Consider the following 14,353-nt stretch of genomic DNA (forward strand, 5'->3'; position numbering starts at 1 on the left):
CACATTTTTCTATAGAATTGTCATTTGCTTCAGAAAAGGGAGCTCCCAGAGTCTTCCCTGACCTTTCCTGCACTGTCCTAAGATGAGAGGAGCAAGACAGGGTATTTTTAGCTCCTCTCATTCCCAGAGGCACGTCCTGAGATGCCTCAGTGAGAGCTCAGCACCCTAAGCTCAGCACGCAGGTAAACCCTACCAGACATGACTTCTGTGTGTATTTTGCAGGGAAGACAAGCCAGGGCCTTAAGGTTTTTGATGAGCTACTGAACTGAATATTCAAAGGAATTCCCACTCAATATTTGCCATTTCCCAGGAGAATGCATGACTTAAAAGCAGAGGTTGGCTGAAGCAGGCAGTACCTGAGAGCTGCTCCGTGACGTCCTGCATGGCTCGGCCGCTGAGGAAACGCACTCGGTGGGCCAATGCTTGCAGCAGTAATGCATTGTCTGAAAGAGAAATGTTAATTTCTGCTCATTAGAACAAGTTATTAGAAGGGGTGAGGTGGGGAATGAAGGCAGAGGTAATGGCATTCTGTAAATTAAATATATTTCTGCCAGTTTCTACGTTTGCTCTTTCTTTGAAGTTCACTTGGGAGGACTCAAAATTCAAAAAGAAAGGCTTTCGTGTCACATCTGCACATATGAAGTGCTGCACAAAGAGCAGTGTCACACATTTCTCATCAGGGCCCTCCAAATATAAATCACACATAAGCAATACACGGGTTTTGCACGACAGAACTTTGCGAGGTGAACTTCTCCAACCTTGAGGACAAAGGTCAGAGAAGGCTCAGGAGCCTATACATCCATGTATGGGCTCCTGAGTTTATCCTAATGGATAAACCAGTGTTAACACTGTAACTCACCTGTTGGGACCTACGTACCAGTATCCAAGTTACTTTTATCAGAGAGAATTACCTACTCATCATCAACACCATCTCCTCCCAGGGGCTGTTGTAACATCTCTGAAATCAGACGTTGGCACAGAGGCTGAAAACTGATTTCCCAGTACTTGACCGTCATATACGTGTACTTTTTTCCTATGCTACCCGTTATTGATATGGGGCCTTGTTTTAGTTATAAAGTGTTGTGCAGATTGGTCTGCAGTCCTCCAGTCTTACCACTTTGATAAGCTGACTAAAGCTTCTCTCGGACAAGGAATGCTCATGGGGCAGTTTTAAATAGCACTGTACTATTAAGAGCTCTTTTTAACATGAGGTATAAAAAGAGAGTCCCTGCTGATCTTTTGGCAAGCACACAGTAAGGAATTGATCCTGCTATTTCAATTAATTTTCTGCTTTGGTAATTACAGTCTTCTCATTCACCTTTCTTAACAGACACTTTGCTTTTTCACTCACATTCCTGCAATATTGGCAGCTGCCGTTCCTCTCCTGAGAGTAACCCTACAGCTGCTGCTTTGGAAAAAAAAAAGTAGATAAAAAACCCCAAACTGAGTTCTAGAGATCTACACCAGTACAAAATGTTAATTAATTTATACTATTGGTACCTATGCAGGGTTTCATAGGAACACTTGGAATTTGGATGAGTGAGGAAGAATTGTTTATAATCACAATTCACCTTCCAATGGAGGAGCTTCAAAAGCCCTATGCCTTTCAAAACACTAAAAGCACCAGTCAATAACAAATTTACCCAAACTTTGCTTTAGCTGCCTCAAGAGACCAAAAGACTGAGTGGTGTTTAATTGCTGTTAAGAAACAACAAGACAGAAGTCAGTTCAATTCTTACTGACTTAGCTTTAACTCTCTGCATAAGATGTCAGCTAAACTGCTGGACACAGGACAGGTCCAGCACTCGCAATAGGAACAAAAGAATCTGTTTCTCCATGCTCACATTTTCACTGTGTTCAGCTCTTTGCTGTGCTGCCACTTATAGGGGAAGATTTCCCCTCCCCTGTTCAACAGAGCTGATGACTGAGCGCTATGGGGGCTGCTCTTCTGACCCCACACCCTGGAGTCAGGCAGCAGCACATTTCTTTCATGACAGGGGACAGATCAGGACAGATGTAGGAAAACAAGATCTATGTCTTGGTGCCAAGGCTTCATTTGCCCCATCTACAAAGTGGCTTTGTTTTGTGTGGGGTTTTTTTTGTTGTTGTTTTTATATTTGAGCAATCAAGTCATCCTACAACTAGCTCGCATGTCTGCATGGATCATTAAAACTGACAGATGAGGAAATCTCACCTCAAACTCAGAATCTGCAGCACATCCACACAGAGACTCAGAGCAATAGCTGGGCTCTCAGCTAGGAAACTCAATGGAGCAATGGGGCAACACACTGCACATATTCACTCACTCTAAGCTAGAAGCATCACACAATCCTTCAGAGAGTTCTGTTGTTGGGTTTTTTTGGTCATTTGCCATTTGATTTTAAATTGTAAAGGCAGAAAATTTCAAAGCATGAGGAAGATTTAGCTCAGATTTAGCTCAGGCATTTCCATCAGTAGAACCTTCCTTCCTCTACGAAAGCCCAAAGTGTTGAAACTCCAAAATACATCTGACTCAGATGCCTTTTTTAATTTGATCTCATGCCCTTAAAAATGAACAAACCCACAAAAAATAAACCCTGCCTTACTGGCTGGAAAGTCTGTGCAAAGTCTGCCTGATAAGCAACAGACATGCCTTGCTCCTGTTCTGACACCTGCCAGCACTGAAAATTCATGATGATCTCTCAAAATTGGCAAGGGGGGAAAATAACTGAAAGCCCCATTCAAAACCTTGAAGGGATCTGGTTATCACATCCTCTATTAGGAGGATTTGACATCTCTTCCCCAGCCTTCTCCCAAACACCACAAAAAAATGGGTCAGGACCAACAGCAGGACAGGTCTCACACCCTTCTCCCCACAACCCCATATTTGGAACATAGAAAGGCAACAGGTCAGCAAACGCACTGGATCCATAGAGGCTGATGTGGAGAAAGTTGTTAATTTCCCTTTAAGGCCTGCCTCTTCAACACTAAATTTTTCAGGCGTGTTCACCCAGTGCTGCATTTTCAGAGCTGACATAAATCTGTGTGGCAAGGGAATTTACAGCAGACCTTGGCTATGTAGTTATTGGCTAGAGCGATCTTGCCCCATGCAGAACAACATTTGGAACAAGCCATCATTTACAGCTAGATTTATACCTGTTTGTTCTAAAGAAATGAGCTTGGCAAATCATGAATTCCCTTTAAAAAAAAAGAAAAAAAAAGAAAACCAAGAAGTAGAAAGTAGAAGTGGAAAGTAGACAGGACCAACTAATACACATAATGTAGAGTGTTCCAGGAAGCTGTCCTGCAGGAGCTCTAATGCACCACTAAACCTTCACATCAGTAGCAAAGCAAATCATCTGGCAACTCAAACTGGGCCCAAAGAACCTCCAAAAGTCCCTTTGTCCCTGAATTCTAGCTAAGTTATACGTCAAGATTTGTTGTTCTGCACCAAAGTGGACAAACAGCACTTGAAAGAAAGCCTCTCAAGGATCCGGGGAAACATTGGTAAATGTTCAAGCTTGTCTGGGAAGTGGTGTGCAAGGACTGCACCATCAGAGCTCCTGGTCACCCAGCCCACCAGTTAGAACTGGCAGGAATTCAGGGTCTTTGATAAATAGCATAAATGATATGAATGATCTACAAACTTGGCATCAGTCCTAGAAGCCAAGCACTTTATCTGGAACCTGCTTTTCTCTAGTAGATTTTAATCAGTGTAATAAACTTCTAGAGAACACTTTTATTGATGGCATCCATCTTTCTGAAACCAAACTCCTTGCATGCAGAAATACACATCAGCTCTCATCTCACATTTCAATAGAAGTCACAGCTGCAGTAAACACCAGATGAAGAGCCTCCAGGAAATGGAAACTTCATGTCACAGCTGCAGAAATGGCAGTGGTAGCATAGGTATCATCAGTGTGCTTTTAAATCTACACCAGGAGATCAAGAGAGAAACAGAAGGCTGTATTCATCTAGCCAAATTTTGAACACTGCACTAGGAAGATGTAAACACCTTCAGCAAACTACATGGATCTATGCTGGTGTTTCTCCCTGGTGGAAATGTGTGCAGGAAGAGAAATAGTCAAAGTCAACACCTCTCCACTGGATCCTTGCAGATAGATCCTCCAGGGGATCCATCTGCCTAAAATACAATGCATAAGAATAACCTAAGAGTCAGAAAGAATATTTTCTGCAAACTTTTTTTGAACCATGTCCTCTGGCTGCAGCCAACCCTACCAGCCCTTCCTTCGTATGGAGCAGCAGTCAGCTCTCTGTCCTTGTGCTCACTGCTGTGAATTATTAATATCAAACAAAAAGCAGAGCTGAGAGAAAAAAAAAATGTTAGTGGAAATTCTCTGTCCTTCCCCATCCCTTTATTTCTGCTTTTCTGATCCTCTTCTTTTCAGGTGACTGCAAATTAAAGCAAATTGAAACCTACGGCATGAGGAGAAGTGGGGAGCTAACCTCAGGGCTGTGTCCCATATGCTTTTATTAAGAAAAACATACTACCCACGCACATATAATCAGTTTCCAGAGCAGATTGCAGTGGAATAGTTCCAAAAACAGTGATCAAAAAAAAACAAAAAAACAAGGTGATCCTGGTGGGCAGCAGAACTATACACCCTGCAGCACGCTGTGCGGTTCAGGACACAGAGCAGATCAGAAGCTTACCGCCTCCCTGCTGCAGCAATGCATTTTACATCTGCTGGCAGACTTGTGGCCTCTTGTCTGAGCATCCAGAATAGGGGATGATAATGGACTGCTTACCCTAGCAGAAGAGGGGAGCCAATGTATTTCTACCCACCAGGCTGACTCTCCAGCAAGAATTTTCATCCTTCATCTGATCTCCCCTGCGATCTCTCATAACATATAATCTTATTAAATTCTAAGTCTCAATCTTCAGATTCAAAGTAACATTTTCATTTGAGCTTCACATAGCTAAGCTACTGCCTAAAGACTGCAAAATGGGTGAATTCAAAGCCTTAGGTCAGCAAGAGCCAGATGAAGGCTCTGGGCCAGATGCTTGGGACAGCTGCTGATGCCTGAGCATGGAACAAAGCCCAGCAGAGCAAAGAGCCTCCACCACCCTTCCCATGACATGCTTCAAGGAAAAAGACATGTCACTTTCACCTTGATTCTCTGGATATAAACTTACCAGAATGCACGTCTTAAAAATGTAATTCAGTACAAACAAAAAACACACAGTTTCCCAGGAAGAAAGGAGAAAATGGTCATGATGTTCTAGTTGCTTCACTCGTGTTCTTTTGGCAGGCGCTTAGGATAATGCCTACAACATCCCCTCTACTGAATTAATAATCAGGCATGTAACCCAGATGATAAGCAGTATCCATTCAACTGCACATCACAATAAGATATAACAGATTGGGTTAGAAAGAATTCAGGCAGGACTTCATAAACATCTAGCAGCTGCTGAATATTTCTCCAGGCAACAACAGGTTATCCGCAGATGGCTGTTCACTTGGCTTTAAAATATAGAGCTCACAATGAAGAACAGTCAGTGTCCCAGGTCAGCCTTACCTAGGTGAGCAATGGATGCTTCCAGTACCTTCACAGCCGCGGTGTAAATCCCTGTGTGCTTTGAGTTCAGGTTGTCAGTGACTGCTGCCACCAGAGAAACCAGCACTGGGTGTAAGGTGTCTCTGAGAATGGGTATAACTGAAGCCAGAGCTTCCAGTGACTGCTGCTTCACCTTCTTATTGGAATCCTGAAGTCTCAGGACAAAAACATCAAAAATCTGTTAAGAAAACAAACAATGCAAAAGCTGGGTTAAAATGCCTGTCTTTCTACAAGGGATTTAGAAACAAATTCCCAGCCACTTATAGACAAATTTAACACTTTCTGTCAGGTTAATGCTTGCTAGCATGAATTTACTGTCTTCCTGAGGGATACTTACTATAGACTTTCCACAACTTCAGGCTGGGTTAAAAGATTTTCAGGCAGTATTACAAGGTTTGGGTGCGGATGGGAGTTTCTCTTTGTTTTATCTCTGTCTCAGAACCTGGGTCTGGAAGAGTGCAGGGCTCTGATGAACTCTTGAGGATCCACACCACCTCTGAGGTGAACCATCTCTCTAAACTAGACTTCTAGAGTTTAAATTGTTGTGCCATTTCTCATTCAATGTCAACCACTTTACCAGGCACCATATTCTCTGGAAAGGGGGAAAAAAACAGGAAGAAGGAAGCCATGTCTCTAGCTATTTTTATTACCTTTGCAAAAAGAAAAGAGGAGCCCTAAGAAGGGTGAGAACAGTCCTTCCCAACCATGAAAGAGGTGAGAAGGGAAGTGAGTGGCCTGAACTGTGCCTTCATAAAATAAAAAAAAAATTAATAATAATAATTAAAAAAAAAAGACAAAGTTTACAGAAGTATCCTTATTTTTAAATCAACACCCGCATGATACTTCTCTCCTTCATCCCAAGCCATTCTTCTGTGGAAGAATTGCCAAGCGTTCAGTGTCTAGATTTCCTTTCTTTCCACCTAACAGAGTAGGAGACAACAAAAGCTACAGCAACAGTAAACTCCATCATTGCCTCCTGAGCAGCAGCAACAATACATCAGACTGAAATTGCTTGTCTTGAACCTGGAGCTGAATTAAATTATTTTGAGAGGGGACTAGCCAGTCCTGAATGGCTACCATGTAGTGCAGATGAAGTTAATTTCACTGTGACAGGCTTGGGAAGGAAACTAAAGGGAAAGGAGCTACAGAGATGGACTGGTTACCTGGACAATATTTGCTGAGATGAGCTGGGGGTTGCTTTTGCAGTGATCTAGGAGGAGCATGACTCCCTCTATTCGTGTCTGAAACTCCTTTGCTGACAGGAGAATGTTAAGCTCCTTGAGTTGTTCAATCTCCTCCACAGTGCGAAGAGATGTGCGCCGAACTGTCTGACGGGGTAAGAGGAGGACATCAGAGCTGGACCTCAAATTGGAAAGTAAAAACAAAGTAAGTCCTTTTAGTAATGACATTGTCAGTTAATTGAGAGAAAAACATTTGAGGAGACTTCCTAATGAAGTTATTTCAGCTAGATGCTGATCGGAAAAGCAGCTTTGATCTCACGACAACTGTTACAGGACGCAGCCTCTAAGTAACTTTGTCACTACTGGTTACTCAGGAAAACCAAGGCACCAGGGATAGAATTCACCTCAGTTATCTTCTGATGTCTTCAAAGTAGTCATCTAGCATTACTCTGGAGGGAAAAATAAGCACTGCTTCAAGGTTGTGAGTTGTCTATATTACAAGGAAATGAGTTGTCATGGGGAAGCATCTCTATAATATGCATGGGAATCTGGATAAGTAGCTCATATGATCGGCACAGGTGAATCCCACTCAAAAGACATTAAAGGGCATATCTGAAGGGATTCAGAGAGTTGGTAACACAGATGAAAACCTCAGTCATTCAACCCACTACTGTGCTCACAGTATGGCTTTTCTAGAGACAGATTCACAGCTTAGAAAACTCAGTGAAAACAATTCCCTTTGATCAATTGCTCCCTGGCATGGGCAGGGAAGCATCACAACCATGGTAGGAAGGTATGCGGTCATCTTGTTATCACTGATCGCAACAGTATGCTCTGCTGTCAGAGGAAAACAGGTAACATGTAGTTTTGTCACTGGCATGAGGAGACTAACTTCCTATCTGGATGCTAATCTGCATCATCGAGGAGATGCTGTCCATCAGAAAACTCATCGTAGGTCTAAATGACAGACAGCTACATAAAAAGTCCACATTGAGTTGACCGTCTTCCAAAGCTGGTCAGAAGTTATCTTGCTGATGCTGTTTGAAAACAATTGATTGAGTTAGGTCAAACCACACGCATGGAAAGTGCCATTTTGAGATTGGCATCTTCATTCCAGACTGGGACTTCTCAGCAAAATTACCCACATAAAAAAATAAATAAATAAAAGAAAAAAGATTTCACCATGCTAAGAAGTCTTGACTGAAAACAGAAGTCTGAAATCAAACAGCAGAAACATGACCCTCTCACAGCCTCTACACCACTCTCCTAACCACTGCATTGGCTCTATCTGAGCTGCCACTGGCAGTTATCTTGTCATCTCTCAATTTGAGGAAACCTATTCCCCTAGAGAACTTGTTTTCAGCTTAGAGCAGAAGCAGACTTTTTTCATCGTAAAAAGTTCTGTGGGGCAGGAAACATACTCTGGCACAGTTCAGCTCCACCAGAAAGATTTTACTGAGGAGAGCACATGAAAAGCTTGTCACATGTTTTGTCAGATAAAACAGAAGAGTTCAGTACCCTTCATCAGAAGGCAAATTTTTTGATGTCACCAAGCCACCGTTCCTGGACTCCCTGCGGCCTTTGGCAGATGGAGGTTCAGACATACGGTCTTCTATCCCCTAAATACATAAATTAAAGTGCTTTTTTAATATATCAAAGGTAAGACAGGAAATCATTTGCTTAAGCACAGATTATCACCAAGATCACACCTATGAAGAAAGGCTTAAGAACACATTTCATAACGTAGAGAGGGAAGAGGGCCAGAGATTCCTGCAGTCTCTGCTGGAGGTCTTGTCTTCACAAACCTAAGGCAGCTTGTAGGTGTTACCATGATGGGCAGCAGTAAATCATCAGTTATGAGCACAAATGGGAATAATGCAGACTAATAGAGAACACGCCTTCTCAGAGAGAACAGCAGAAAACTTTTGGACTCTCTGGAAGTTGGTCCATTATGTTACAGAGTTGATTTGGTTCTCACTCTCCCTATTCCTGCACAAAGACACATTCTTTTCTGGAATATAAATGGAGAGGAACAAAAGGAAAAATAGAGATGATTTTCTACTGGCTGCCAAATCCACAGAGCTTCTTCTGCAGTGCATGAAAGCAGGGCAGCATTCCCAGAACACAGACAATATCACCACTGATTGTGATAGCTTTGTGTATATTTGTTTATTTGGGAAATTTGTTGGCACTACTGCTTCCTTTATTCTGTAGGGTGGGGGCAACAGGGTGTTTATATGGGGTTTTGGTTTTAGGGATTTTCTCCTGGCTTCCTACCCTGTTTGTTGTTGATATTCAACAGACAACCTTTTATTTCTAATCACACTGATTCCTTCACTGTTTGCTGATAAACACACTAAGAAACAACAGTTCATTTCCAGAAGCAAAATGATACAGCAAAAGAAGAATGAGATAAAGGAAGTTTAAACGTGCTTAATCTCATATTGGCAATCTTAGAACTTGCATAAAGGAGATGTGTCTCCTGCCAAGCACTTACTTTCTGCTTAATTGTTGCCATAACAACTTGTAAGTCATGGGAGGGGAGAAATTGTTTCAAATGTCCATCAAATTTTGGATGACTCATCAATATATTCAGCATCTTCCGTCCATAAAACCTAAGGAAGAGAGAAATGAATAAACATTTTAGCTACAGAGTATTACTGCAATCTCCCTTGCCTTGTTCATAAACAAAAGAAAGAATTTAATAGAATGTACTGTGATTTTCAACTCATCACTTGCAGTACCTTCACAGGAAGGCAGTGTCCATTCAGCAAAGTGAGATGTTTAACTCCATCTGACACCACTGCCAATTGAAGAGAAGAGCCCTCGAGGACAGGGGGGCAACAGGAGAATATAATTTCACAGTGAAATTCTGTGATCAAAGGATCCTATGGAGCAGATCCACTTTGCTATTGTAATTTATTTCCAATGTTTTGCTGCCATTCCACTAAACTTTCCTAGCAGAGAAGCTAGGACAAATCAATTCACACTTACTACTTCTTATTCTGTACTACGGGTATAAACATGGGCAGTTAGTTGTGTGTTCTTGCATCTACTAATGGGAATTTAGAGTAACAGAGAAAGTAAGGGGCCTTTGCTTGTGTTTATAACCTGCTATGAAACTCCAGCTATCTGCAAGAGGAAATCAGAAGTATGTTCAGCCACAGATAACATTACACTGTTGGAAATAAAAAAATGTAAATACCTTAGACAACTAAATCTGCAGAAGGGATTTAGAAAGACTGAATGCTTTGCTTAAAGAAAAAGGAAATTTTTTCTAGGACACTCTTAACCTCACAAGGAAGAAATGCTTGGGATCCTTATGCGATAATCAGCTAACACTGCTGATTAGTCTGAGCTCAGCTGATCTGAATAAAAAAAAATCATTCAAGTCACAGGAATTTAGCAGCAGTCCTTCTTGTTGGACAACCTCATTTTAGCCAGTGCACTTGTTTCCCAAGACATCATTATTCACATTAGGAAATAACTTTTTAAATATTTACTCCATCTTCCCCTCTTCTGCTGTTTTATCATAGTCAGACACCAAACAGCTTTCCATTTTTAGGCGATAAGATGAGGAACTGTCACCTTGTATCCTGATTGCAGTCCTGAGCAAGCTTGACCAGCGTGTGAACAAGAAGCTCGACGCTGACACGTGTGCCTGACAGGAGCTTCTCAGCTCCAATCTGCTCCATCACAGTCAGCAGGTGTTCTGCCGTGTACCTCCGCACCAGGACATTGCGGTGACTGGAAAAAAGGGAGCAGAGGGGAAAGGAGAGTCCAAAGGACAGGTGTTGGTGCCTGTCATCACTGGGGAAGCAGGCATGGATCCTCACTGCAATATTTGCCACCAGAAAAGGACACCGCTCTCAGACAAACACATATGTTGGCATGATACAGATATGTACACAGAGGAGGGAGGAATTCAGTCTCTCTGGACTATCAGATAATCATTTTCTTTCCTGAAATTATTGACTGTGAGAAAGAGGAAAATAAAAGATTCTTCCTGGTGACTCATTGGAGGGCTCCCACCACAGAGAGCACTGTAGTAGGATTGGGGCTTATTCCTCCCACTTCTAAATCTGCCAACTCTTGAAAGAGCAGGAAAAGCTCTGTGGAGCATGAAGCTGCAGAATATGCAGCAGTGCAGCCAGTGTTTTTTGAAGCTTGGCAATTGTTAAGTGTTTGGATTACCCTTTTCAAAAGCTAAGGAAAGGGTAGTAGTCATTTCAGCCAAATTGTCTTTTCTAGTGCGCCTATCCAAAACTATCAGACATGGCACTAATGTTTTAAGGCAGCATCTACTTCAGATTCCTCATGGGAGTCTGCCTGTGAAGGGACTCACCATCTCAAAGCCAACCCGCAGCATCAATTTGAATAGAAAGAGTAGCTCTGAGGACACGACCATCCTCTTGGCAGGAGCTGTGCTTGTTGAGCAGGCTATGCCAGACCCAGCCCATCCTCCCCTGCATGCTCCATGACCCAGCAATTAGCATCCCTGTTTCTCAAGTTAGTGGCATAATGATGATGCATGTGTTTTTTTTCCCAGAGCCTCTGTGGTTAGTATTGTGAAATAGCAAAGGGCATTCACTGCTGCAATTGCCATGGTCTTTTTTCCCCACAAAGCCACAAGGCCATACCACCAATCTCCACTGGGGCTTTCGCTTCCTCATCATTCACCATATCTAGGCAGTGTTGACAGACTGTGAGAGCAAGTAGGTTACAGCAGGACAGAAGTAGATGAGCTGAGGAAGGGAGTAATTGGACACATTCAACTCTTGAGTTCACAGAAAATCCAGGATAAAGGACCCTTCCCTCTTTCTGTCCTCCCTCCGTATCCCATCAGTTCCACCTAGCACACAATTTAGGTGAAGGATGTCACTAAGAGAAGAACCACATACTTGACCCCACCAGCCAGGAGAGCAGCCATTGCTCTTGCAGGAGTCACACTCCCCACCATGATCCCCAGGGATCGATCAGCTGCTTTCTGAATGAACTCGCTGGAGTCCCCTGTCTTCTGCAGCAAGGCCCGAGCGACCTCCTCTACCTCCTGGTCCATGTGTTTCTTCATGATCCTGAAGAGTTCTCCAAGAGTGCTGATTGCAAACCGAGACACCTTCGAGCGGAGGTTGTTCACCTGGGGAAGTTATGAGGGGGAAACGTAAGAATCATCTTATAAAGAAAAAAAAACATTCCCCTGGACAGAAGTCCCAGGAAACAACACTATTTTTTTCTCTGTGTCTGGATGGAACAAAAGGGCAAGAGATCAAAAGCACAGAAACTCAACTTACTCTAACACCAACTTCTTTTGTGTCCTCAGCCCCACTCACAATCCAATTTCAGTGAGCCTGCAGGCCTAAGAAACTTTGTTCCACACAGAATAAAGTACTCTGCTTAGCCCACACCATACACTGTTTTGATTTTAGGCCTTTCACTGAGAGAAAAAAAAAATAAGAGCTGACAAGATAGAGGAACAGTCCTTTCCTTCAGTCCAAAAACATCACACTGACCATTTGAGCACTCACTCAGGAAATGAAGTTCATGAGTTCAGGTCTACAACAAAATTCACAAAAGGAACTTGAGTCCATCTGCTTCTCCATCTACTCGCTCTGTTGGACTCAAGGATTCTGGAAGACCACTTGCAATTATAGGTGTCGTCACCAGGCTTTTCTAACTTCCAGTGCTGCTCTGAAGTGATCCATGCTTCCAACAAACTCTCCCACAAGGGAAAGTAAGAAGGACTTAAGGAGTTGTGTGCTTCATTCAAAAGGCACTTTGGAGGACAGTCCAGACCTTCTTTTGGCCAGACTTGATTGTACTTGTTAAGAAAAGAGACTAATAGTCTACAAGGGCTTGTGAAAGCAAAATTTGGGGCTGGAGTGAAATAAGAACTGAACAATGTCTCTGCACGAGTGCATAGAGCAAAAAGGAAAAAAAAATCCTCAGAAGCATAAAAATAACGTCAAAAATCAAACAAGATAAGTTCTAAGGTCGTCTTCTCCTAACCTTGCTCTCAGTGAGAGAGTCTGAATTCTGCATACATAAAAAGTTTGAAGAGTTCAACACAAGGGATATTCAAACCTCCAAAATCATTAGACACTGGATAAAAGATAAGGATTGACTTTCACGGAAAGGAGTTAAGTCTTACCATGTTCTGCAATCAAAGGAAAATTTAATATATTTGGCAGTCGTGTAGTAAAAGACAGCTTGCTCAGGCCATTAACAAATGCCAGGTTAGACATATTGTCACAAGTTTTTCTAAGGAGCTTAAAGATGAGAATTCTGTTAACATTATCATGGGACAGTAAAACTGTGTGCCCAGCAGATCCCACAGCCAGGATGCTCCAAGCACAGAGGGCTGCAATGCAAAATATCACTAGTGCATGGAAGCAGTAGGGGTCAGTGGAAAGGACAAGTCACCAAAAAGCACACTGAAAGAAAAAAGGAGAAGAGATCATCAGGAAACACTGGAATATATACCTATATTTAATCCCCAGGATGCTGAGGAAGACACGGAGGGAGGGAGCTGAGAGGTGAAAGGTGCAGCATTTAATTACAGCTTGGGCAGCTATTTGGGTCATGGCAAATCACCTGATGAGTTCTTCATTTGTATATTGCATTATAATGACCATCTAGCTCAAAGAGGAGAGGCAAAGATACGCCATGTACCACTATATATACAGACAGATCATATAGATAGGTGACATAGCTATTAGAGACTTAGGATCTCAAATAGTAACAAAGGCAGACATTGAGGTTGCACGTAAATGAGCAGGTACATAACTAATCTGTGCCCCATGAGCAGTGTATGTGGAACTCGATTAAAAACAATATTCCTACCTCCTTGGTAACTGCCAAGGTAACATCATGAAGTCTACTGAGGAGGATTTCCGAGTGGCAGATGGCCAAGCGTCTGATGCTGAAGAGTCCTTTCCCCTTCAGCTGCCTGAAAAGCAATTACCAAAGAGATTGATTTTTCTCACCACCCAAGGAGAAGGCAGCACCCTCACAAATTACTGGGGTGTTGGCTCAAACAAACAAAGGGAGGTGCTTCCTCACACAGCACTTAGCTAAACAGTGGAACTGGTTGCCACTGGGGGCTGTCATGATCAAAAGCATCCACAAATCCAGAAAGCAAATAGATGGTTTCAGGGTTAATTTGTAGCCATTAAACAAAACAGCCTTCCTGAAAGCACTGAAACACAAATTTCCTATGCCATTCTTTCCTCACTGTGTTCATTAAAGACCTGAGCTGGATGAGGACACAGGGTAGAGTTGAGGCCTAGAGGGCTGTAGGGCAGATAACTCAGCACCACTGGGATCCCTGTGCACGACCTTTTCTGCTCACACCTATAGCAGCTCTCTGCCCCTCATCTGTGCAATGTGGAGGGGAAAAAAGCAAAGCACCCATGCAAGGAAGTTGCTTCAAAAGCTGGAGATTTTTCACAGTAATTGTGGTGTGAACGGAGCCCAGAAATCAGAAGGACCCCCACCTGAAATTCAGTCTCCTGTTTTTCATCTAATTTCTGGTTAAATGGTGATTATCAACAAAATATTCTTATGTGACCCATAGGAAGCTGCAAGGAGGAAAAGTTAGTTTCTAGAAGTGCAAG

The 14,353-nt window shown here is 42.6% G+C and overlaps 1 protein-coding gene across 4 annotated transcripts in view; it reads right to left on the reverse strand.

Annotated features, from left to right (window-relative positions):
• The window catches only part of TOGARAM2 (TOG array regulator of axonemal microtubules 2), a 48,007-nt gene that overhangs the window by 4,059 nt on the left and 29,595 nt on the right, over positions 1-14,353 (reverse strand). For all 4 annotated transcript variants that reach the window (XM_048935290.1, XM_048935288.1, XM_048935287.1 and 1 more), the window contains 8 exons: positions 13,581-13,686; positions 11,642-11,877; positions 10,329-10,487; positions 9,238-9,355; positions 8,259-8,359; positions 6,723-6,921; positions 5,521-5,737; positions 357-443 (listed from right to left, as the gene is read on the reverse strand). In XM_048935290.1, the coding sequence (XP_048791247.1) occupies positions 357-443; positions 5,521-5,737; positions 6,723-6,921; positions 8,259-8,359; positions 9,238-9,355; positions 10,329-10,487; positions 11,642-11,877; positions 13,581-13,686 (1,223 nt within the window). The remainder of the gene's footprint in view (positions 1-356; positions 444-5,520; positions 5,738-6,722; positions 6,922-8,258; positions 8,360-9,237; positions 9,356-10,328; positions 10,488-11,641; positions 11,878-13,580; positions 13,687-14,353) is intronic.

The sequence above is a fragment of the Lagopus muta genome, chromosome 2, assembly GCF_023343835.1.
Source record: "Lagopus muta isolate bLagMut1 chromosome 2, bLagMut1 primary, whole genome shotgun sequence".
Lineage (NCBI taxonomy): Eukaryota > Metazoa > Chordata > Aves > Galliformes > Phasianidae > Lagopus > Lagopus muta.